Consider the following 26088-nt stretch of genomic DNA (forward strand, 5'->3'; position numbering starts at 1 on the left):
TTGCTTTAAATACACACAGAGGGGCGGGGCTAGGCAGGAAAACACACACAGCAGATTCCCATCCAAACTTAGATCATCGGTGAACCAGATCTAAATGTGTTTTTCTTAGTCTGTCATGATGAAAGACGTCCACTTTTACATTCTGCCATGTGTTGTGTTTTGGTGTTGAATATGACGTAAAACATTATTCTTCACAATGAAACATAAACTATGTGAATTCTATGTGAATCTAACTGCGTCTAAAACTACATAAAATGTGCAGTTAATTCGTATCAGCAGTGGAAAACACTTTTTGTTTTTCATACTTGAAACAGCACCTTTAAACAACTTTCATATTATGCTCACTTAATATGTGAACTTTGCTTTGAGCCATGTTTACACCTTAAGTGCATAGACCAAGAACATTCAACTTAAAGTAACATCTTCCAAATCTCATAGAAATCACTGACAAAATAACTTACTAACGTCTGGTAGAAGGTGCTCACTGCTCACGTCTTATTACACTAACACATCTCCTTTAAGTGCTCCAACTACAATTATCATTGATTGTTCATTCTTGTTCATATGACCAACATAATCGATTATATTTGTCTGTATGAACAATCATGAATATTCAACACTATTAAACTCTGTAATCATAGATTTTAAGTTATTGGCTCTCACCATGCAAATTAAATAACCTGTCAAACTGCCACTCTCTCATCCAGAGTTTTATTACAGTCTCACATGGTTTTATATAAAATTCCCCAATAAAATGGCAACTTTTCACCCTGAAAGGACTGGAGAAACACACCAGAGGGTCCAGAACTTTCTACCTGAGGTTTACTTGCATTCATGGTTGACCAATTGGTCACATGAATAACCATAACTAATTTGAGTTAATAAAAGAACAGAAGACAAGAGTTTTAACCGGTTGATCATGTATCGCCTTTATTTAAATACTTTCACAACCTCACCTACAGTGTACACTGTTAGAAAACGCCACCCCTCCAAAGACAGGATACAGGTCGAATTTACAAAGCAGGAAGAAAACCATAAAACAAATTTACAAAAACAACAAAACCATAAAACAAAGGAAAGAACAAACGATACATTTCACTCTTGAATATATCAGAGACTCGCCGCCTTTCTCCTGGCCTATAGTGGATCTAGTTAGTTTGAAGTTGAACCTTTATACACGAAACCAAATAAAAAAATACACCTCTTTCTCCTCTCTCTGCACCGTCACAGGCTGCCAGCGGTAATAACAACATATTCCTGTCATATAAAACCATTCAGTTCAAAATAGGTCAAAGTGAGGAGGTATAATTTCTTAGCCAAGTATAAAAAAATAAATTAAAATGATCAACATTTTCACAGGAGACGGACAGAGAAAACGACGACGGATCCTAACAGTTTGCTTGTGTCTCAGTTGTACAATCTTAACCTCTGTGATGCGCCGGAGACCAACACAAAGCCCCAGCGCTCCCATAAAGAACGTTACAGAACGATTTTCAAACAAAGCTTCGCAAAGCAAATCGCCGGCTGATAAGGCAAAAACAAACGAGCGCAGCTCTTCATCCTCGGCACGATTCGCTTGCTGCAATTTGGATCCACACTTTGATATTTGGACTTGGGCTGGTGGAGGGAGTCACACTTTTCACACGGATTTGTTGTCAGAAAAGCTTAGAAATTGGGAAAACTTTTAAAGGCTTTAAACTCAACATCCTGACTGGTGGTGATCCATCCCAAACTCCTTCTAACTCCTCCTCCTAAAGTGTGCGTACGTTCAACTTAACACGCAAGACAGAGAACCTTGTACGTCCATTTTGCAATTTCTTAACAGCCAAACTAACAGCCAAACTATTTGCAATCGTAAAACGAGTCCAAGCGATCTAGAATACGAGTGTTGCATATCACCTGATGGTACATAACCTCTACTTTCTTCTTTACATAATGAGATTTGAAAGCATTGCTCATCTGAATATTTGATATGTGAATATTTGGGAATTATCCGGTTGTTTTCAGACAAGATGGAACTTCAGAGGGAGATTCATGGAGGGTCATTAATGGTCTGTGTTTATGATTGTCAAACCCGGAGTGGGATGCCACAACATCCACTAGCCAAACTTAATATTACATTTAAGCCGCGGTGTGCAACTTTTTCCCTCTGACAGATCTCCTGTAGGTTGCTTCCATTCAAACAAAAAACAACAACAAAAATGCATTTGTCTAATAAAATAGTAAAAGTGTGCCATGAATTCTGAAGCTCATCAGTCACTGTGGTCAGTAGAACACAATCTTGTTGTGAATTTGATGAAGGAATCAGCAGCCGCCTGTCACTGCAAACATCAGCCAGCTCATAAGCTGCAACACGGCCATGTGGGTGCTATAAGTCTGATCACAGAGTAAGTGCGCAGTTCTCTCTTCTATAGAAACTTAGTTCCACCTGTTCCACATTCGCTAAAGAAGCCGTTGTTGAACGGTGGATGTTCAACATCTTCAGACTGATAAAACATGAAGTTCGCTTACGATCTCCGCTCAAACGTTCACTTGCTGTACGTGCCTTTCCTCCCATTCAAACGGTTGAGAGCACATTCAAGGGTGAGGGAGGGGGTGAACTGGGAGATATGAACGGGGGGAAAGGGGGGGGGGGGGTAGTGGTTAGAGAGGCAGTCCCACAACCGAGAGGTCACGGGCCAAATACATGAACAAAGATACAGTATGAACAGCTGGAGGCAGCACAGATGCTAAAACGTGAATTAAACCAGATATAGTCCTCACAGGACACAGACTGATGGTGCAAAGTAAAAAGTAGAAAAAAATAAAAAATAAATCAAGCGCAACAGAAATTGTACTTTTAACGATATTTGTAATTGTTGCTTCTACAGGCAGTGAGCGCATATGAGTATATGTATGCAGCAGGACAAAAGCGTAAAATGTTGATTCAGGGATTAAATGGGACAATGAATGCAAAGGTAGTGATACAGAGGGCAATTTGTGGGCAACAGTGTCAATTCTGCCAAAAAGTTGCATTGATGTTGTTGCTTTAATCGCAAAAAGAAACCAGAGCTGTGCACAGTTTGTGAACAGTTTCCCAGGAAATATCAGGATAAATCTTGGAATTTGTGTCCTACTTTTTCGCCTGTTGAGTGTTGCCTGTTTTCATTGCCCAAATATATTGACAAGTATATCAAAGGAGATGGAGTACAGGAAGTGATGAAACTGAGGAACTAATGAGATGACAAAAAGAGAAGCTAAAATGTTCACTCCATATAAATGCATTTCTGCCGATGTCTGTATAATTATTTTCATCAAGCGTGGACATGAAGAGGATACATTTATTTATATATCATTGTTTACTTTAAAATAGAGATTTAACTTCCAACCCACCCCAAAACCCAAGAGTCTCTTATAGAATCTGATCTGCAACACTGCGGTAAGGTGTGTGTGTGTGTGAGGCATGAGTGACGTCATCAAAACGTCCGCAAAGGTCTGTCTTAACCAGTCTTACAGACAGTTGCCTCAGTGCGCTCCTCACTCTCCTCTTCTTCACTGATCTGCTCAGTGTTCAAACATTTTAAAACAACGAGCCAGTGGCCGACAACCATGGACGGGGTTAAGGGTGAGAGTCAGGGTCACTGGCAGAAGGGCGAGGCTGTGGGGTCGAAGCCTTTGAAAACCTCCTTCAGCGAGGCATTGTCCTGCTCCGTGGCGTCCTGCTGCTCCGTCTGGGCCGGGCTGTTCCCTCCAAACGGGCTGCCCGTGCCGCTGGGCTTGGCCGCCTGCTTCACCATACTGAACAGAGATGACACTGGCAGGTTGTGGACGCCTGCGGGTGCCTGGTCAGCGGCTGCTCCGGCGGGACCCTGGCCTCCGGGGGCGGCAGCGGGCCCTCCCTGGGCCGTGGTGTTAGGCGAGGGTGCGGGTTTGGGCCGCGGCCGGTTGTAGGCATTGTATCGATCGGTCGCCGGCTCCCCGCTCTTCTCTGGCTCCGGTTGGTCCAGCGCCGACTTCCGGACAAAGAGGGGCTCCTTGGACTTGGGTTTACCCGCCGTGGGCTCACTGGGCTTGGGCTCTGTGCTGGCTGAACTGGGGGAGCCAGAGCCGTTACTGGTACCAGGGCTGGCTGGTTTGCTAGTCCGAGGGTCATACAGACTGATACCGCTCAGCACGCTGGCGCCCCCTGGTGCTCCTGCCCCCACACCGCGGCCCGCACCGCCTGAGGAGAGCAGCCGGGGGTCGTAGGGGGCGATGGTGGGGGAGGAGGAGCCGGGAGAAGGAGCCGGGGGGGCAGAGGGGGCCGGGGGAGGCACCGGATCTGACGGCTGCTTCAGGGAAGACTTCTGAGGCTGCAGACGGGGGTCGGCGAGAGCCTTGCGGGCCGTCCGGGGGTCAATTGGCTTCTCTACGGGGACGGGTGGTATGATGGGAGGAGGAGGACCTAGTAACGACACGGGAGCAGGGGGGGTGGGCAGCAGAGGAGGGGAGGGGGTCTGGGACGGGCTGGAGTTGACCGTCTTCAGGATGCGAGAGAGCAGCTCGAAGTCCGGCATGGAGGAGGACGAGGAGGGAGCCGGGGCCGGGGTGTCCAGGGAAGGCGGGGGCAGGGAGGGGGGAGGCTGGGCGTGAGGGAGCGCTGTGTGGAGCTGCTGCTGGGCGCGGGACAGCCGGGGGTCCAGGGAGGAGACGGGGGGGATGCCCGGTGGCAGGGGCAGCAGGTCCTGCTTGGGAAGGGGGAGCGGGAGCAGGTCCTCTGGCGACCAGGCCACCATTTTCGCAAAGGGCGGGACGTGGAGCACAATGTCCTTTTTGATGTGGCTGAACTGCTGCAGCTGGGAGCGTGGGTCCCTCAGGGCCATGCCCATCAGCGGGTCTAGAGGGATGGGCACCGGCTTGTCCCTGAGAACGCGCTCCGGCTCCTCCTCCTCCACCGCGGGGGTTGTGAGCGGTGGCGGCTTGTAGACCAGGGGAGCATCTTGTTTAGGTGCAGGGGCAGAAGCGGCAGAAGCGGCTGAGGCGGCGACCATTCGGGCGAGCCGGGGGTCCGCCGGGGGCCCGGAGGAAGACTGGGCGGGGGCGGAGTCCAATTCTGCGCGGGACAGGCGCGGGTCCCGGGCCAGGCGGGGGTCGGCAGGCCGGGGGGGAGGGTGGGAGGGGGGAGCCTTCTGGAGGCGAGGGTCGTGCGACGGGCCGTCGGGTTTGGGAGGAGCCTGGGTCTGCTGGCGGAGCGTCTTCAGAATGGAGGTCACACTGCCACCGCCGTCCTCGTCCTCACTGGAGTACCAGTTCCCTGAGTCACCTGGAGAGAGAGAGAGAGAGAGAGAGAGACGACAACATGTTAGTTCAGCTCAAGAGGTCACAACTTTGGTCAAAGAACGAACCCCAAATAGAGAAACCACAGACCGCCATCGAGATGCAACGACGATTAGTTGATTAATCGATAGCCGATCGACAGAAAATTAATCTGCAACTATTTTATGATCGATTAATGTTTAGACACATTTTTAATACAAATAAAAATTAAATTATCTTGTTCCAGTTTTTTTATGTGAATATTTTCTGGTTTCTTTAGTCTTCAATGACCGTAAACTGATTATCTTTGGGTTGTGGACTGTTCGTCAGGACAAAAGATAAGGGTTTGAGGATGTCATCTTGTGCTTTGGGGAAAAAGTGATCACATTCTTCGCCTCTATGTCATATACTATCCCTTAAGCCCTTAACAATTGTTCTGATAGGACCTATCAGAACGGTCTTTAAACTAAAACATAATTATAAATATGCACCCAGGGTTGAAACACATTTTCAGTTTCAACATTTCCTACTTTTTGCAGATCTCAAATTATTGATATTGAACACTGGGGTCAGTATGTTGATCAGTCAATATAATGTACGACGAATGACAGGTCTTTGGACAATATGACTGTCGACTAGGCCATATAATTCTTAACTGAGGATTATTATTCACAGCATGTCACATGACACTAAGTTTAGAACTACATACGTGTATGGACATGCATGAATGGGATGCATAAGGACAAGAGTATTTTTCATAACTTTCCCATACTTTTTGTTTTCAAGGCTTGGAAAGGCTCGACTTAACTTTGCATACTTTCCAAGACTTCCCAGACCTGCGTGGGAACACATCAAGTACATTCATGTTTGTGGACATTTACGACAAACAAGCCGAACTAGAAATAAAACTACAAACGTTGTTGGGGCTGCTCGTTCCTCTGTGTTCCTTCTCTTCCTGCTCAGCTGTAAACTCTTTGGTGATTTGTTAGGAACCAGCTCTGTGATGTCTGGAGTTACACAACCACAAGATGTTTACACTGAGCCAGTTCAGAGCCGGGGTCGCAACCCCGTTACAGACACATTTCCTGCTGCCAAAGCGTATGTATGACATTTAAAGTAGAACTGCATGCTCTACACACTGCTTATAGGGGTGGGGGAAAAAATCGATTCACCTAAGTATCGCGATTTTTAATGTCACGATTTTTTGGATCGATCTTTTATTCCAGAATCGATAATCGCAAATTAAAAAAAAAAAAAAAAAAAAAAAATTTTTTTTTTTTTTTTTTTTTTTTTTTTGGGTGCTTGCAGTCAGGCCACTCACTGAACAGCAGGCCAGGCGCCGCCTACTGGTTTACTAGTGGTTTTATTACTTTATTAGTTAGTCTGAAGTAATAATTACACTTCAGGGTTAAAGTGGGTGCATCTCATTGTAAAATTGGACCCAAATCTGGCTTCAAATGGCCCAAATTTCACGCGCGTTGGCCCATATCGGCCTGGCCTGCTTGGTATCTAATGCCCGGCCTGAATTATGATCCCAGTCCGCCCCTGTTTTTAACTATATCGCCCAGCCCTACTCATGATATATAATATACAGTCTCTAGTGTATGATTCAACTTTTCCCATGTTCTAATCTAGTGTAAAAAAGCAAACAAACTGAAAAAATAAAAGAAAAAAATAAACAAAAATCGCAATAAATCGTAATATCGAATCGCAATAATCGTAGAATCGCAATAATCGTGAATCGCAATATATATCGAATCGGCACCAAAGTATCGTGATAGTATCGAATCGGGAGATAAGTGAATCGGCACAGCCCTAACTGCTTATATTCTGTCAATGACTCATTGCTTTAACCATTTCAGTCACGAAAAAGATACAGATGAAGAGGGAGAGACACTGATTTTTAAACCGGGAGATAAATGAGACTTAGATTATGTAAAGAGGGGGCTCAACTCACTTGAAAAGCAATATCAGTATTTGTGTGCAGGTATGTTTTCTCTGTACCTTCAGCATCTCTGCTCTTCTCCGCTCCTCCCTCGGCCAGTCGGCGTGCCCTCTCCTCCTCCTCCTGCTGTTTCTGCTGGATCCTCATGAACAGGACGCGCTGGGCCGGAGGCAGGAAGTCAGGCACTGACCTCCCTCCCTGATTGGCCGACGGTCCGTTGGCAGAGCCGTCTTGGCCAGCTGATCGGTCATCAAATTTCCCTCCTCCTCCTCTCTCCTCCATCCCACCAAAGCCCTGGTAGTTGTCACCTGGGAGGGAGTGCAGAGTGTTTCGCCTCAGTGAAACATGTGACTTTGCAATCACCACTTCAAAAATATTCTTTTCACAGCTACTTACTGTAAAAGACTATCATTAGTAACTGGTTTACCCCTGATGTTCGCATGAAAACTATGGATGCATAGAAATGTATTACATGATTTACATCTAATAATTCTGACATGATTCTATCTTCTAGGCAATAGCATAGAAATAGAACATCTGTGATCTGTAACTACCTGCTGTACCCCCCAGCCCCTCCCTTCTCCTATTGTAACAGTGCAGTTGTATGTTTTGTACTGCAGACTGATTTTTGTGAAATGTTGGTCACAAAACATAAATATTCAGTTCAATTTAGCTCTACAAGAGAAGTTGCCCAATACAAGACTTTTTCTTTCATTCATTCCTTGTTCAGTTTCATCAATTGAGAGGCGCCCTCACCTTCTTCCACCACTCCTTCCATCTTCATTCCCTCCTGATTGAAGAAGTTGTCGAAAAAGTTTCCTGCACCTTGCGGAGCTCCAGGCGGCACGTCACCGGACCCAAAGCCTCCGGGGCCCATGTTAGGAGGCATGCCCATGTTCTGCATGTCGGGGGGCATCATGTCGGGGCCGGGAAAGCGAGGTGGAGGGCCACCGGGGGCCCCTTGGGGTGCGGGCGCTCCAGTCTGGCCCTGGGTCCCGCTGGGAGTCTGACTCCTTGATATTAGGAGGGAGAATGGAGGTTAGGTTTTAATGAGTCTGGGTCCCTCCCAGGTAGGGCTGGAAGATACCGACACAAAATATAATTGCAATGCAATTATCTGTACAAAATACTGCAATTTAAAGTTTTTTCTTGTCATACATTTTTTAGAACTTTAAAATGTTACTGTTTTTATAATATAATTAAAAAATAAATACAATCCATCATTCTTGAGAGGCAATTAATCATCACACAAGACAAGTGTGCAATAGAAAATTAAGACACTTTCGAGCATTACACTTGTTTACAGTGTAAATAACTATATCTGGGGAGCCCTGCACTTTATTAATTTGTTATGCTGGTGATTATTTTAATGTAGAAATTGAAGTTTGCTCTATTGTTGCGCACACTGGGTCAGTACAACCAAATACAGAAACATTTTTGTTATATATGTGTGTATTTTCACCTGACGGCCAGTTTCTGAGCCAGCTGTCCTGTCGGCTGAACTTTAATCTCAAACAGCGAGGGGATCTTCTTCCCCCCGCCGCCTCCCCCTCCGCCACAGGGAGGTGGGGGGCCCATGGGGGGAGAGGGAGCACTGGGGTTTGGGGGGCCTGCTTGGTAGGGCCCCATTTCAGGGCAAGGGGGAGGGGGACCGGCACAGGGGATCGCCCCCGGAATAGGCACCAGTACCGGCGGGCCTTTGTTGGCCATCGGCCCCTGGTTGGGACCCGAGGGACCCCCAAAATCCCCAAAGTCACCGCCCATAGGTCCGCTGAAGTCCACTGGGCCGGGGGTGGCGTCTGGGGGGCAGAGTCGAGGAGGGGTGGGGAGGAGGCCGACTCCGGGAGGGGGTTTAGGGAGGGGGTTGATCCCCTGCTTCTTCAGCTCCTCCACCTCCTTCTCATCCTCTGCTCCTGCCTCTGCATCCTCCGCCAACATCTGGATGAACAGGGAGAGGGGAGAGACGAGAGGTCAGAGGGGGAGGGAGTCCTGTAACTGACATGCTGAACAGAGGCTTTCTGTCAGTCTCAGCAAGTCACATTTAAGACTTTCTTAGATCTATTTACTGCCGGTTGGAATATAAAGACCAACCTCGCCACAAAAAGCAACACGAAAAGTGAAAACACAGCACTGGAATACAGGTTGCCAAGAACGGGATGATGTAGTTCATTGAGAAAATGATTTTGTTTTTAGTGCTGAAGCTGTTTTCAAGATTTAAAAAGCAATATTTCACTGCTCTGAAGGCCTGTAATATTCTCAATTCTCAACTCAATTGAAGACATTTATAGACCTTTGAAGGAGCTGCAGAGTTCAAGGGCAAACAGAGGAGTTGAAGAAGGGTGTGTGTGCTGAGAGGATGCTACCTTGTTGAGCAGCTCCTGTGTGTCGTCAGTGAGGCTATCATGGGAGAACATGCACTCGTCTCCATTGACGCAGTTCCCTGTGGTGTGGAACAGCTTACAGGGGAAGTCACGTGACACAGGGGGCGGGGTCAAGGAGCAACACTCACAACAAACTGGCTGCAAAGCTGAAAGTCATCCTGAGTTTGTTGAACAGAACTGATTTTCAGTCATGTGAATAACATTACACTATATTACCAGGTAAGGGATCTAGAGCTGCATCCACCCCCCCCCACCAAGGTGCACTAGTATTACTTACCAATATTGGCCTATTACAGATTACTGTGGGACCAATTTTGTCAGTCACTTCTGATTAGTTTTACATTTACAATCCAACTTGGAAAATTAATTAATTGTGCCTTTCTAGGTACTCAAAGTGCTTCAGATATCAGTGGGGTGGGAGGGGGGGGACTCAACTCATCCACCATTGATGTGTAGCACCCACCTGGGTGATGCATGGCAGACAGTTTGCGCCAGAACGCTCACCACACATCAGCTATCACGGTGGAGAGTAAAGGACTGAATGTGCCAATTAAGTAACAAGGGATGATTAGAAAATTATATATATATATAGAACAAATACAACGATTCAATACAAGATTCTACATTCATAAACATATTTCTGAGTGCTACTTCGGTCTTCAGTGTGTTCTGCCTTATTAATGACCTATCTCTGTAAGGTAATTATGACCATTTTCATTCATCTGAATCGACAGGTAATCCATCTCAGTGGCCTGACGAAGGCTCTACACTGGGTGAGTGGACTGCAGTAAAGGATATCATGCATGTAGGGGCAGTGCTCGGCCCGGGCACAGAAGCCGGTGATGTAGAACTTGCACAGCTCCTTCTTCTTGGGAAGCTCGATGTCATGGCTGAAGTTGCAGTGATCCCCCTGGTGGTCAGAGAAGGTAGTGACAGAAATGAGAACGAAGCCTCGGACTAATTGGAGACAACTGCCATTCAACCCTTATTTTAGTGAGGAATTCTACCACCAAGTGTGGTCTGTCCTAGAAAAACAGATTATAAAGGCTTCAGAACCAGATCTGAAGAATGGAACAAGTGTCAACATCACACAACTTCCAGTGTCACACAGTCCTAACTGTGACTGCGGTCAGTGGACACCCGTCCCTACACCATGGTCTATCCTCAAGGTTCAAAGCAGATAATGGTTCTGAGCTGTGCTGTCTCACCCAGGTGCATCTTCCCTCGATGTAGTACTTGCAGATGGCCTTTCCTTTCTTATCGTGGGGCTTCTGATTCCTCCCAGGTCCTGGTCGCTCATCTCCACCTCCATCCTAAAACACACAGACAGAGAGGGGAAGAGCAAAAGTGTTGAGCGATGTAGGAAAGAGTGAATAGTTTAGGACAGTGTAAGTCCGTTTTGGTTCAGTTTATGTCCGTTTTGGTTCAGTTTATGTCCGTGCGGGACACACCGTAAATACTAGAGCGACAGACGCCCAGACATGGCTGACGGCCGACTATTGGCTTGGTGTGTCTGGAGCTTTAGGACAGATAGTGTCAGTTGCTTGTCATTAACTTCCCAATAATCTACTATGATTACATGCAAATATGACCCTAGTCCTCACCCCGTTGTCCATGTCTCCGTTGTCATCGTCGTTCCCATGGTCTCCTCTTCCTCTCCCTCGGTTGCGACCCCTCCCTCGGCTCATGCCCCGCCCTCTACCTCGGCCACGCCCCCGGCCACCTTTACCACCTGATGGGAAGATAAAGACAGAAAGACGGGAGATAGGAGGAGGAAGAGGATGAGAGAGAGTGAGATTTTGGGCAGAGTAAACAAATGACACTCAGCCACTCAAGTTAAGACATGGGGTCAAAAGTCAATTCAAATCTGTTCTGGTTATAAGATACTCATTCAATAAACGAATAAATAAATATGTGATTAAAGTAACAATACTGAGGCAACTCCTCAGCTGCTGTTGCCCATCAAAATTGTCTAAAAATGGAGAATGCAACGCTCTCAGGTCCAGACTCACCTCTGCCCCTGTCCTTGGACTTCCTGTACTGGTTGTAGTCGTCGTAGTCGTCATCCCCCATGTTGTCGTAGTCATCATCACCTCCACCTCCTCCTCCACCTCCACCACCACCACCACCGTACTGTGAAGACAGAGTTAACGAGATGCAGTGTCACTTCCTGCTTCAACACAATGTTCGACACGTGAGCACCAGACTGCAGGAAATACTGCAGTGAAACGTAAATGCATCTTATTTACCTGTCAGCATATGATGCGGAAATAGTCAAATATCTCCACATTTGTTTGGCAGGTCTAAATATTTCTAAGTGTTGTGGCTACAGAGAATTTAGTTGCTGATTAGTGTTGTAAAGGGTTGTTTGCTTTACTTTACAGGGACAGTGCACATCAATCAACATACATCAATCTGTATTATGTGTCGGATTTAGCTTACTAGCCAGTTTTCATCTGTAGTACCAGGGGCATGAAATGTTAAAAGCACATGGAAAGGGCGTTTTCACACCTGGTTTGTTTACAGCAATTATTTCAAACCCTGGAGCGGTTTTTGGTTTGTTTGAGCATTGGAGGACAAAGAAACCTCCCTGGGGTGCGGACCAAGACAAGCTGACCATTTTTTACTCTTGGTACATTTCTAAATGAGCCCTGGAGCCTTTTGTATGGAGAACATGAGAACGTGATCCGGCAGTGATCTAACCCAAATACAGTACTATGATAGAAACAAACGGTTCATGGTTCAAAATGCTAAACTGCTACAAACATTTATTTGTGCCAGTAGCCATTAAAGCCTTGATGGATGTCTGCATCAGTTTGTTTGGTTTGTTATGTAACCTGTCTGTCTACCTCTGTTAGAGCCTGTTTTGATGTTTCACTCAGTCCAAGACAAATCCGCCCTCAAGGGACAATAACGTTTTATCCTATCGTGTTTAATAAGAAAATAGAAGTATCATGCCAAGAATCCACACATTGCTCACCACCAACAACATTGGAAGTCATTGGGAAAATATATTTGCAATTGTCCATGTTCTTCAAAATGTAAAGTGCAGAGTGCTCAAGTGACCAGTGACGTATAAAGTCTGCATCAAATGTTTCAGTCGCATCTTTGTCAGTGACACAATCTAATGTGGAAAGTAGAAAATGCTCACAGCAGAATCCTGTTTCTAAAAGCTGTGCAAAAACGGAGACATTAAGTACAAAGGTACCAATAACTTAGTGAGAATATCATTGTATAAACAACAGGATAATCCTTTGTTAAACACGAGGGCGACAACAGGCTCCATTCCCAGGGTTTGACAGAAAAGGCGATAAATCACAAATGTCTGTCTGCCCCAAAATAAACTCCTTTCTCGCACCAAATTCCTGACCAATGAAGGACATGGCTGATCCCATGTGGCTTTTGTTGGATAAATCTTCGTGCATTTGATATTTTGCTTTGTGAAACGTAACCGAACCGACGTGAATATACAACAGTAGGAACTAATCCTCTGATTTGGACCAGGACAAATGGACTACCAGAACTTTGGTTCCAGGATTCCAGAATCGACCTTTATGTCTCAGTTTAGAAGAAAACACAAAATGTGGAACGGACGGCCCACTTTCGCTTTGGAGGAAAAACAAAAAATGAAGTGTCCCACTAACCTCCATGTCTTCTCCTCCGTAGCCGTCTCCATCGTCGTCTCCTCCCATCTTTCCACCTCCACCTCGACCCCCTCTTCCTCTCCCTCCTCTTCCTCTCCTCCCTCCCCTCATCCCTCCACGGCCTCTCTGGTTCTTCATGCGACCTTTGCCCCCTACAGAGACAGAGGGAGAAAGAGGAGTAACAGTCAGTAATTCATCTATGGAAAATGGTATTGACCAGGATTCCCTGACTATCAACCTACAACTGTTGCGCAGGAAGGATTGGTGCACTGTAGCATATCATAGTGAGCTGCACATAGGTGAAACTGCTACCAATCTTTTTCTAAGTAATGGTGCCTTCAATAAACAGCTTATTTGCCAAAAAGTCTTCTTCAATACAGCATGATCTTCATTTAGTCAATTATGGTCCCATTTAGAGTCAAATAGACGATAAAACAAGACTATGCTTTTATGGCGTGATTGACAGGTCGCCTGTCCGGTGATCGCCGATCACAGAGCAATAGCAGGCGGCGCTGCGGCTCTGTCTGAGTCAAAAACAACAACAAGATGGCGATATAAAACGGTGGCTACGTCACATGTTTTTATACAGTCTATGGTGCAGAACTGTATCGCACAACAAGGCCATTTCCAACGTCAAGGCCCGTCAGCCAGCCTGTCCTGTCCTGCACCCACCTCGGCCGCGGCCCCCAGGCCCGCCTCCTCCCTCCTTGGCCTTGCGGTACTGGTTGAGCTCCTTGGCGAAGTCGTCCCCGTAATCTTCGTCCCCCATCTCCTCCTCCTCCTCGGCCTCGAAGTTCTCCTCTTCTCCTCCTCCTCCTCCTCCTCCTCCTCCTCCTCCTCCTCCTCCTCCTCCTCCACCTCCTCCTCCTCCTCCTCCTCCTCCTCCTCCTCCTCCTCCTCCGTAGTCATCATAGCCTCCGTAGCTCTGCTTGTCCATCTTCATGTAGCTGCCCTTCTTCGAGCCTCCGTAGCCCCCGTGAGACTACAGACAGACAGAGAGAGAGAGGGAGCGCGGAGGAATGGAGCAAACATTAGGGTTGTACAATCAGAATCAGAAAGACTTTTATTGCCACAGTATGCAAGTTACATACGAGGAATTTCTCTTAGTGTCTGTATGCAGCGTAGCGGTCACATCAATATACAGAGATAAGAAGTAGGAAGATAACTAAAGACAATCACAAAGTTGTAAGTGCAATCAAATCGAGTAAATATATACAATATGTACATGAGTGGTGAAGTGTTCTGTGGATAATAAATATGAATTTACGTTGAATTTACATGAGATTTACAGACTTAGTTAAATAGTTAAAGTCCCTGGAAACCAAAATCCACAAAAACGTTCTAACTATGTTATTTAGGGTCTTATGTTAGTAATTTTGTGCCTCCGAAATTATTATACATTACTTTCAACCCAAAGCCTTAAAATCGCCACTTTTCTACAAGATTCTAAAAAGTACTTCCTCATTGAAGACAGCAGTGCGCGAGGTGCTAAAACGCAGGAGCTTATGACGTCATAAGCTCTATATAACCTTTGTACACGCGCGCAATCCGCACCCACCTATGGCAAGTCCGTTCTTTGCCCCCAGTGACAGCGCTCCCTCGCTGCCCGTCTCCTCTGTGTGCGGTCTGCCAAGCACTATGCTTGTGAGATTAGCAAGGTGTCGGGTTTCAGGCCATTCTCTCTCTCTCTCTCTCTCTCTCTCTCTCTCTCTCTCTCTCTCTCTATAGAGAGAGAGAGAGAGAGAGAGCCGCGGAGCAACGCGCGAACACACACACACACACACACACACACGCACACACCGACACTCATCTCTCTTTCTTTCTTTCTCCGTTTCCCTCCCCCCCTCTCTCTCGCGCTCTCCGAGAGACAGAAATTTCCCTGCTGTAGACTGGACACGCCCACACAGTCCGCGGGAGAAAGTACACTCTAAAAAATAATGAAATCTCATGAGTTTTGCCATGGCTGTCAAACCTAAATTTATATACTTTGCGACGTTCATCATCGTTCAAATTCGGCTGGTGGCTTATTAACATAGGATCCTGTGATGTGATGAACTCAAAATGCTAAATAATAAAGAAATATTTCTGGTTTCCAGGGACTTTAACACATTGAGTGCCACAGCGCTTCAGTAAAATTGTCTGGAGCCTGTGCCAGATTCACTTCCATTCAGTTGAAAACAGCTATAGAATTTTTTCTATTATGGCTATATTAACGGGGCTGGACTTTAATGAAACATTGAACACTCCTGCTTCTTCCAAAGAAGAAATTTTGTTTCTAGACAGTTCCATTATGAAATTACAGCCTCTCAAAAAAGTGCACTTTCAAGGGTTTTCTGTCGTTTTTTTTTACTTTCCAAGATATAGTCCCTTTTATGAATACCTTTTGCACTCTAATTTCGAGCACATTCACTGACTCTGGCTGGTGTTTTCTGATGTGGTGGCGTGTGGTGTGGTTTCTGTGCAGCCACACACCCCTCTCCCCCCCCCCCCCCCTCTCCACCTCTGAGCTGCGGGCTCCTCCCACACGCACAGAGTTTGCTTTCTCGACTCCGTTTTTGCCCCGGACAGATCCCAGCGCCCATCAAGGAAATGATGCGCGCTGGCAAACGCGACTGAACGAAAAGGCTTGGCCCGTTCGGCTTCGGATGCTGGCTTTCTAGGAAATCGTGTGGAGATAGATAGAAGCATAAGAGCTCAGTTGTGAGCGCGGATGCAGCCGAGCCCACTCTCGCTGTAGACAGAGCAATATATACAGCTCTGGCAGAAAGCATGCATCGGTTTCCACTTTCATCACGGCTTTCTCCGCTGTCTCCTGTACAAAGTAAAGGATCTGAGGTGGGTGGAGCAGCTCCTGTGACGATGTTTAAGGTGGCGCCGTGTGATCCCTTGAAGGGATTCATGCTCACTGGCTAGGTACGACCTTAAACAGCAGAATTATGGAATAATATGAATTATGATTTTAGGACGTCCACAGACGTCCTTGGCACTCCTCGTTACTTTTTTTTAGGACGTCCACAGACGTCCTTGGCACTCAATGTGTTAAATAGGCGTTAAATAGGGAGTGGATTTACATGATCAATCAATCAATCATTAGCAGTATAATAATTAGTTTACACAATTAAAGGTTTGGTAAGTGGTATTAAAATAAAATTGAAATAAAATAAAGAATAAAGTGTTAATAGCTCTACCTTCTGACAGCATAGAGTGTTTGGTCAGTAACATGGGTCCTCCACTTTGCAGTATACAGAAAATGCATTTTCTGGGATCCTATCAGGAAGATCCAATCAGGAGAGAGGATTCCACAAATGTATTTTCCGTTTACTGCAGAGGACTGTGAGACCCACGTTACTGACCAAACACTCTATAACAGTGATGGCTGTCAAATTGTAGAGCTACTTATTTGAACAAAAACATACTTACAGCACCAACAACTTACAGCACCTTTTAATAATGGAACTATTGGTATAATACTGATTTGCTGTACATTCAGATGTGCTGTATATTTTGCTGTGACACTTACAGTAGGGGGATATGGAGGAGTGTACTCTCTGTACTTCCTCTTCTCACTGGGACTGTAGTCTGAGTCATCGCTGTAGTCCGAGTGGTCGTCATCAGAGGACGGATGTCGCTGTGAGAGAGAGAGACACAGAGAAAAAGAGGTAGAGATAGAAAGAAAGAGGCAGAGGGAGAGACACAGAGAAAAAGAGGTAGAGATAGAAAGAACGAGGCAGAGGGAGAGACACAGAGAAAAAGAGGTAGAGATAGAAAGAAAGAGGCAGAGGGAGAGACACAGAGAAAAAGAGGTAGAGATAGAAAGAAAGAGGCAGAGGGAGAGACACAGAGAAAAAGAGGTAGAGATAGAAAGAAAGAGGCAGAGGGAGAGACACAGCAGAGGTTTATATCTTTTTGGGTGGAGACGGATAACATGGACAGACAGGCAGACACAATGTCGACCCCCACGAGTAAATTTGGGTTTCATCAGCAGCACAAAGTAACATTTTCATCTACTTTTCTTTACTATATATTTTTTATTTACAAAAGTCTAATTTTCCATAAAAATATTACGGTAATATAAAATTCACTAAGCACTAAAATCAACACATATTAGAGCTATGTTACATCAACAGCTACAGAAAATAAAGTTGACGCTATGTTACATTACATGGAAGGCTATCAACAGAAGATTACAGTAACAAAACCCTTTAACAATGCTTACTTTATGTTTGGATTTGCGTCTCTTCTTGGACCTCCTCTTCTCCTTCTCTCGCTCCCTCTCTTTCTTCCTCTTCCTCTTGCGGCGGTGGGCCCTCTCGTCGTCGGAGCCCGTGCTGGCGTGGCGCTCTCTGCTTCGCGTGGGCCGCTCCGCGGGCGCCACTTCCCCCCCTGCCTCTCCCCCTCCCCCTCCCCCTCCCGCTCCCGCTGCGCCCACTCCACCACCACCTCCTTCTGCAGCCTCTGCTCCCTCAGCACCTCCTGCTGTCACGGCTGCAGCTCCGCCCGCCTCCTCCTCTTCGACCTCCCCCCCGTCATCCTCCAGCTCGCCCTCCTCCAGTTCTCCATCCTCTCGCCTGTAGGTGGAGAGAACACATGGTTACATATCGCCTGCTCTCGCTCTGCCAACTGACTCAAAGGTTTTTGGTGAATAGAAGACTAAATCTAAATCCTTATTATTATTATTATATTATCATTATTATTTACAAGAAGTTAAGACAGTTGAAGAATGTAGAAGAATGACTGTTTTGATCAAAGTTTCACTGGTTACTCTCCACCTACAATACAGATGGTCATGGAATTCTGACAAAATATCTCAAACAATAAAAATATTCTCAGATTTGCATCTGAAATACAAAATTTGATCAAATTGGGGGTCTGTGGACTAAATTAGGAGTCATTCATATGAAAAAGGTTGAGAATCACTCTCCTAGACATCACTTTGACCCAGACTTCTTTTTACAAAATTTAGTTAGCATGACTAAGAGAGACAAGGCTTGTCAGCACTATTACATTACAATTACTATAGTAACAGTCATTTTGAAAAATTATAAACATAATTTGTATAACACATTTCAAAATAAAGTTGCATAACAAACAATGAAATAATAGATATAAAAAAAATAAAAGAGAAAAATAAAAATGTACTTTTAGCAGTTCATTTTCAGTGTTTGGTGTTGAACCGTTCAGGAAAACAGTACAGAGGCTTGATGTGATTCGCTAAAATTTGACATAATCTAGAGATGAGAATGCATTAACAATTTACGCAGGGGTAATACTGTCACATGCAATCAACTGTCTAAATCAATGCTCGTTTTTATGTAATTTTTTTTATCTTAATGACATGTGGACAAAGATTACAGAGCCATCATTCAAGTTGCTCGTAGCAGTTTTTAACATTTTCCGGCCTATCTATCTATATACAAGGGAGCTAGGGCTCTGTCTGTTTGTTTGTCTGTCTGTCCAACTGATGACATCATCAGTGATGTCATAAATTCACTCACACACACGAGACAGACACGCACACACACAAAGTCCCAGTGATGATGTCATCAGTGATGTCATAAATTGTGACATCATCAGTGATGTCAGAGGTATTGTGACATCATCAGTGATGTCATAAAAGTCCCACTAATGATGTCATCAGTGATGTCATAAGAGCAAGGAGTGTAGTAATAAAAGAAAGAAGACTCGGACCATCATGAAGGCTCCTTAGAGCTGAAACCCAAGGTCAGTTTAATTATTCCAATTACCAATATGAAATGAAAGCTATCAGCTTGTGTGCCTTGGTTCAGACCCTATTTGATGTTTAGTTTAGCTTTGTGCCACCGACAGCACTCCTACTCTTTGTTTTTTGTATTACTAGTGGACCTGTGGGAGTTAGCTCACTCACAGAAACTTCTCATTCTTATTATATTATAGGATAAAACATTGGCACTCTGTTGGAAGGACAACAGTTAGTTTCATTCTTTAAGAGACATGTACTCAGTCATGTGCTCAGTGATTCCATCTCAGGAGAGCAGAAAAATGGGAGCTTGTGTGTGAATCTGTCAGCTGTGTTTGCACAATGCCCCTGCTTTTTCCACAGATGTGCCCCTGTTTAAGCCACTGGTCAAAAATGTACAACAGATCCTACTACTTCACATAATGCATCCCCTTTCACAACACAAACATGTGAAGATATTCTCTACTTTAAAATGAGGAATCATCCAAACCTGTGACTCACGAGTCACCACATAATCCAGGCCTAAACTACAGATTTGGATTAAGTTGCCATGTGCAGTCACAAATAAAGGGCAAATCATCAAACCATCACATTGCCCAGTGCTTTGTTACTTCAGCTTTTGAGGGGCGGACAGCAAGACGGGGAATTACTAACGCGTTATTAACTGAGGTCGAGTAGCGGGGCAGAGGACTCACATGAGGCGACATGAGCCAAACCATACCATGCACATGCAGGCCGAGCCCTGCACCGCAGCAGCATGGGGGGGGGGGGCGCGGGGGGCCTGGCGGTGTTTTTACAGACACACAGCAAGGGGGGGAGGGGGAGCAGGGGCACATAGGAGAGAGAGGCCAACAGTTTAAAAAGAAGCATGACAGTACTGAAACATGCTCAATTTAGACCTGGAAAAGATAGCATATAGCAAAACTATAAAACATAAGACATGTTGGGGTTTATTCCATATTATATATAGTGTGTATCAATTTTGGAAAAAGGCTGCTACCTGTCATCAGGCAAAATTCCCTGTTCCCATACAGATGATTCTACCGTCAAAAGCATAACTATTTTATAAGAGGCCTTAAGATGAGTCATAAAGTTGAATAGTAACTCATCATGTGCTTTACTTTCATGCCAGGCATGATTTTGGGTGAATGGGTGCCAGCTTTGGCTTGGCCAAGGCCAACAGCCAAAGCAGGCTTACAGGTTCTGTCTGCAAAAGGCCAAGAGTGAGGCATGAGGACAGGGATAAGAGCAACTGACACTTGATTTATGATCAGCATTCCTTTCGTTGGCTGGCATATCTATAACCGGACAATATCAGATTATTCAAAAACACACTGGCTTTATATTCTGAGCTGGAGCGCACACGGAACTGCAGCCAATGTACACAAGCCCTCTCCTTGGCTGGCCTGTGGGGTGACACAAAATGTCAGCTGTGTGTTGTTCACTCCACAGCACAGCCTCAGCATACCAACTTCCACTGGGAGCTGAATAATCAGGTTCATCTGTTCTATAAACTATCTCTGTCATAGAGCAAATCAGCATCTGCAGAGCAAAGAGACAGAGACAACTCGTTCTTACAAATAAAACTCATGTTGTACAATATTGATTCTAGAGCTGCAACGACTAGTCGATTAATCGATCTGAAGAAACTTAATCGCCAAACGATTTTTATGGATGATTAATCCATAATTTTAGACTCATTTTTACATTTTTTTTTAATTAAAATTCTCTCGTTCCAGCTTCTTAATGTGAACAATTTTGTTTCTTTAGTCTTCAATGACAGCAAACTAATTATCTACTTATCAAATGTCTTCTTTTGTCCAACAGTGTGTGGACTGTTGGTCAGGACAAAAGAAGACATTTGATGATGTCATCTTGGGCTTTGGGGAAAAAGTGATCAACATTTTTCACCATTTTATAGACCAAACAACGGGGAAAAAATCTACAGTTTAATCGATAATGAAAATAATCAGTAATCACTGTTAAATATCTGCCAATACAGAATTGGTGTTTCTGTATATATTTTTTCCTCTTTACACAAGTGAACATTGCTCAAAGAATTGATTATATCCCCATGCTTTAGTAAAGTCCAATCAATATGTGAACATCTGAAAGCACAACTGAGACTCAACTTCAGGTATAGGGTCTGGAGTTGCTCCATTAGACAATGAGCCGAAGAATAATCTTTTGTGCCTTCACAGTTTGAGTTGAACACCCAACTAGGTTTTACCCTGTAGTAGTGGTTCATTCTGGATAAGAAAGTGTAGTCTTATTGCCAGAAAATCTCATTCAACTTCATGTTTCCTGGGTCATTCTGGAATACCTTCAGATATACAAGTATGATCCAGTGTTACAGGACAAAATTGGACCAATACCAATGCTCAGGATCAGATCGGAGCATCCCTAGTGCACTCACTATAGGGCTGCAACTAATGATTGTTATTTTCTCAACTCATCGATTAGACATTTGGTCAATAAAATGTCACAAAATTGTGAAAGATTAGATCACTTTTTCCCCCAAAGCCCAAGAAGACATCAAATGTATTTTGATGTCATCAGTGACCAACACACCACAAACCCAAAGATAGTCAGTTTACTGTCACAAAAGACTAAAGAAACCAGAAAATATTCACATTTAAGAAGCTGGAACGATGCCCCCTTAAAAATGAGCCTAAACGATTAGTCGGTTATAAACAAGGGAAACTTTGGCCCAGGACCACGTGTCATGTAGCAACCAGGCTACCTCATGCAACAAGCCCATTCGAGTAAACTACATTTGGCACTGAGCGACATCACTGATGACATCATCACTGATGGCACCATTTCAACAGCCCAAGTTTGGCACTTATGACATCACTGATGACATCATCACTGATGACATCATCACCGTTATCCATTCCTGACTGACTGAATGCCTGACTCTCCTCAAAACGCCTTCTCTTGACCACTCTTGTGCAGGCAGTGCACGTGGTAAATATAGCTGGCGATTAATTTTCTGACGATCGACTAATCATTGCAGCACTGGTAGCCTACACTAGTCCCGAAAGAAACTTAATGTTGGCTGTCTTCACCACCCCGCACACACACTTTACTAAACTTTAACTTGTTCTTGGGTTCGACCATTGGTTCGACCTTACCCTCAGGCTCTTTCTATGTTCGTCTCAGGACTGCACGGTAGTAAGAGCCCTCTCATGGACCATGCTTTTTTCGTTAGACAATCTGTGTTGGGCATTAAACGCACCTTATTTCTGTACTATTTCGGTAGGGCAAACTAATTATATCGGAAGCCTAGTTGCGGGAAAAAGTGAGCGGTGGTGGTCTGTCTAAATGCATTGCAGAATGTATGTATAAGACAAAATGATGCCAGTGCGCATGCGCCTGGACTCTGTTTCCAGGCAACTCTGTGATTCTTGTCAAACTTTGTCTTTAAAAAAAGAACCGCTCACTTTTTCCCGCAAGTTGCCGCAACTAGGCTTCCGATATAATTAGTTTGCGCCACCCGACCCTACCTGTGACTTCAAAGTGCAGAAATAAGGGGAGTTTAATGCCCAACACAGATTGTCTAACGAAAAAAGCATGGTCCATGAGAGGGCTCTTACTACCGTGAAGTCCTGAGACGAACATAGAAAGAGCCTGAGGGTAAGGTTCGACCCACTATCAGCCGTCAAACCAAACGACAAAGTAAAGATTATCACCTCAACGGCCAAGTCACTCCACTAACTCAATGTTAGCGCATATGGCCTGTTAATCAAGACCTGTCAAGGCAAGGGCACACACACACTGGCCTGTCCTTCACTAGAAACAAGGAATTCTCTGTTGATAAGGATGAGAGCGGTATATCCCAGCTCTGTGGTGAATGGGGGGTGGGACTCGCTATGGACACAAGCTGCTGGCCAAGCCACACACATCACACACATAACCTATGGACTTGCAATATGCCAATTATGTGAAAAACTGACCATGTATAAACTCAGGTCAGTATACACTTGGCAAAGAAATGGCATCAATTCAGATTAGGTGGAAGGGCTCACAATGCTACCATCCCAAACAGGCCTATGAAGAGGAAAAATTGTTATTCGCTTCAGAAGTTACTTAGGGGGCCAACCCAACAACTATAGATGCACTGCTAACAGCTGAATGCTGAAAAAGCCTGTGAGATATTTGAAATCATCCATGTAAAAATATGCCAAACAAGTTTTCCATTTAGATCCATAAACATTATCCCAAAGCGATGGTAAATTCTCTACATTCCTGAACACACCCTACTATAGCAGTCAGCTTTCAACGCTTCGAAGGCTCAAAAGAATAAAGATCACTCTCCCCTATTATCCAGTACCAATATTTACCATGCATTATTGTATGGAAATATGGAAGAGTCCATATTTAGTTAACCTTTAAGCAAATGGGCCACGATTAAAATGATGGGGAATACTTACTGTGAGAGGTTTTCTTCATATTTTGCACTGAAAACATTTGACAAAGGTATTTTCCTTACGTTTTAGGGACATTGATGGGGTTTGGGGGGATTTGACAGTGGGCTGTTACAGGGGGGTAACAATTTGCCAACTGGGGACTGTGGAAAGGGAAACTTTGTGTTTGATATTAAACAACACTTCTGGGATGCTTTGCAAACGTTTTACACATTTTGGGGACGTTGGTGTGTGTTTGGGACTAGTCGAGTGTGGGCACGACTGTGAACAAAAACAAAATGTTAGACATAGCCATGGCCAACAAACAGCACAAAGTCCTTTCGAAAGCTAGCTAGGTTAGCTACTAAAAGTGACTGATTAGTCAATACTTTTCAATATTCCGACAATTATCCGTTAGAATTAGATTGCAAAAAAATCTCAATCATTACGGGGGTTGGTGGAGTTAAAAGCAAACTATTTTCTGTTAGGTCAGAATGGCGACGGCAAAATGTAAATTCTTGGTGCGTATTTAGTGGGGGCTAGGAGAGATGCTAGCTTCGGCAATGTTTAGCTAACGTTAAACTATCGTTAACTATTATAATTTGGTATTGTTTTTCGATTTAATAAATCGTATCGATAAAATAACACTACCCGAGCTTCTCTGACGATGATTACACTTAATTGAGAATTTTGAAATGTGTTCCACGAATATTGGCGAATAACTATTAGCCATTAGCCTAGCTTTTCTCTTGCCAGCTGGAGTTGTTTGGTAGCCAACAAGCTAAGCTTGCTAAGTTAGCTAGAAAATAGGCCCACAGTTAGCAAAATACAATCACTGCGATTTCACAGGTGTGGTATTAGCTTAATTGTCACCACTCACACAATTCGTTAAATTTGTTAGCTAATTAGTTAGCTACTCGTACAAACGGACAAGCAATTAACGATGGCTTTATAGTCGTTGTATTGGCTAACGTTAAATGTGAAAGTTTGCTTGATCAGTTTCGACCTCGTCCATTTCCTTCATCAGACAAGTTCGCCTGGGTCGATTGATCGTTGATTGTGGTAACGTTAATAAAATAACGTTACAGGGAATATCACAGGCTCTATTTGACTTCCCAGTTGGCGTTGTTGTGTCAACATGGCGTTCGTTACCTCTGTACTTGTTTTCCAGAAAAGGCGAGTTTAATCCCTTTGAAAGAAAAAATGAAAAATAAACCCCGGGCTTTTGTCTAAAAGCACAGGACAAATCAATAATTTCATTTAAATATGATTGTAGAATTACTCGACCTTTCGTCAGTCAGGAGACTGTTGTGTTCGTGGTTGGTAGTTGGGGAGTTTGGATGGACAGTCATGCTTTCCACAGCCATTTCCTCTAGCTACATTGAGGTGCAAAAAATTACAACTCGACACTGCACTGGATTCTACTGGCTTATGCGTCACTTCACTTAGGTTTTGGCTTTAGGAAGCGTTTCAGTTCATAGTAGGCAATTCTCCATTAACAGTTGTAAGAGAAATATGATGAAATTTGGTCCTGACGTTCTCCGTCCTACAGTAGCGATGTGAAATGACGACTCATTAACTTAAAATGGCTGATCGTCTTCCCCAAAGAGAAAAGGCGGACTTCCCCGACAGTGACGTCATGACGCATTACGTTCTTGCACGCCTCTCACGGAAATTACCGAATGGGGCTTAGCAATAGGGTAACTTCTGCCCTCGGAATTGACTCGCAGGTGCACTGACACGGGCCAGTTAAAGCTGCAGTTTGTGCAGCTAAAACACTTTTTATAAGGATTTTACTCAACGTCAATGGAAAAATGGATGGCTGCTGGCTCAGCTCGCTTTCCATCATAATGGCGCTCCCGCTGGGAATTGTGTTACCTCAGAGTTATAATCGAATGCAGCTCTCCATTCGATTATAACTCGAACACAAATTCCCACTTGCTACTAGTGTAGATAAAATCAAATAAAACGAAAACTGCATGTCAACTCGGAGTTATACTGTAGTCACAAACTTGTTCAGGTATAATTTCTCCACGCTTAGTTGCACCCAGCTCGTCATTGATGTCATTTCAGCATGGCCACCCACATCGTATATAGTGGGGGGAATAAGAATAAGAAAAAAATAAGATAGGTTAGAAATGTTAATGATGGTAAATAGACAGTTTGTGTTGTACTCTGAAAGGGTTTCCCCCCCTTGAATCAAATTGTACATTATCAGCTTTATTTTAGCATGCAAAAGTAGTGGGGGCACGGTGGCTCAGTGGTAGAGCTGTCGCCTCGCAGACCTTCGTAAGGGCCTTTCTGTCTGTGTGGAGTTTGCATGTTCTCCCCGTGCTCCCCCAGGGGGGTTCCTCCGTATATAACCCCCCCCCCACTAAAAACATGCAGAAGATCAGATCGTCATCGTCATCCGACCAGTGACGACAACATCCGAAGTCGGTCCCCGGGCGCTGTACGAGAAAGCGACCACTGCTCCTGGCCTGCCCCAGGAGGAAAGGACAAAGCCAGGATGGGTTAAATGCAGAGGACAAATTTCACGGCCACCGTCAGCATGTGTGTGTTGTGGCCCTCCGTGCATGTGTTGTAGTGTGTTGTGTGACAATAAAGACGGGCTGCCGTCTGAAATCGTTTTTCGTTTAATCGTTTAGTGCGAGACCCATTCCTGGCTGTTCATTGGCTAACGAGTCTCCTCCGCTGACGCCACTCTCTCTCTAGAGGA

General features: G+C 44.7%; 1 protein-coding gene across 1 annotated transcript; it reads right to left on the bottom strand.

Annotated features, from left to right (window-relative positions):
• Positions 1-917: 917 nt before the first annotated feature.
• Positions 918-24830, bottom strand: zc3h4 (zinc finger CCCH-type containing 4). Its single transcript, XM_083636646.1, has 14 exons — positions 24657-24830; positions 17461-17812; positions 16765-16872; positions 14127-14226; positions 13245-13396; positions 11613-11733; positions 11205-11332; positions 10809-10913; positions 10399-10510; positions 9583-9692; positions 8682-9157; positions 7976-8232; positions 7279-7527; positions 918-5281 (listed from the first exon to the last, which is right to left on the bottom strand). The coding sequence occupies exons 1-14, from the start codon at positions 24734-24736 to the stop codon at positions 3618-3620; spliced, it is 4014 nt and encodes a 1337-aa protein (XP_083492772.1). The 5' UTR covers positions 24737-24830; the 3' UTR covers positions 918-3617.
• Positions 24831-26088: the final 1258 nt, after the last annotated feature.

The sequence above is a fragment of the Poromitra crassiceps genome (assembly GCF_964638095.1).
Source record: "Poromitra crassiceps genome assembly, chromosome: 5".
NCBI lineage: Eukaryota > Metazoa > Chordata > Actinopteri > Beryciformes > Melamphaidae > Poromitra > Poromitra crassiceps.

Coding starts and splice junctions, on each gene's coding strand:
- zc3h4 (XM_083636646.1), bottom strand. CDS start 24,736: ATGGCTGTGGAAAGCATGACTGTCCATCCAAACTCCCCAACTACCAAC. Junction 17,813..24,656: donor AGTCTCCTGACTGACGAAAG/GTCGAGTAATTC, acceptor CTCCACCTACAG/GCGAGAGGATGGAGAACTGG. Junction 14,227..16,764: donor CTCCTCCATATCCCCCTACT/GTAAGTGTCACA, acceptor GTCTGTCTGTAG/TCTCACGGGGGCTACGGAGG.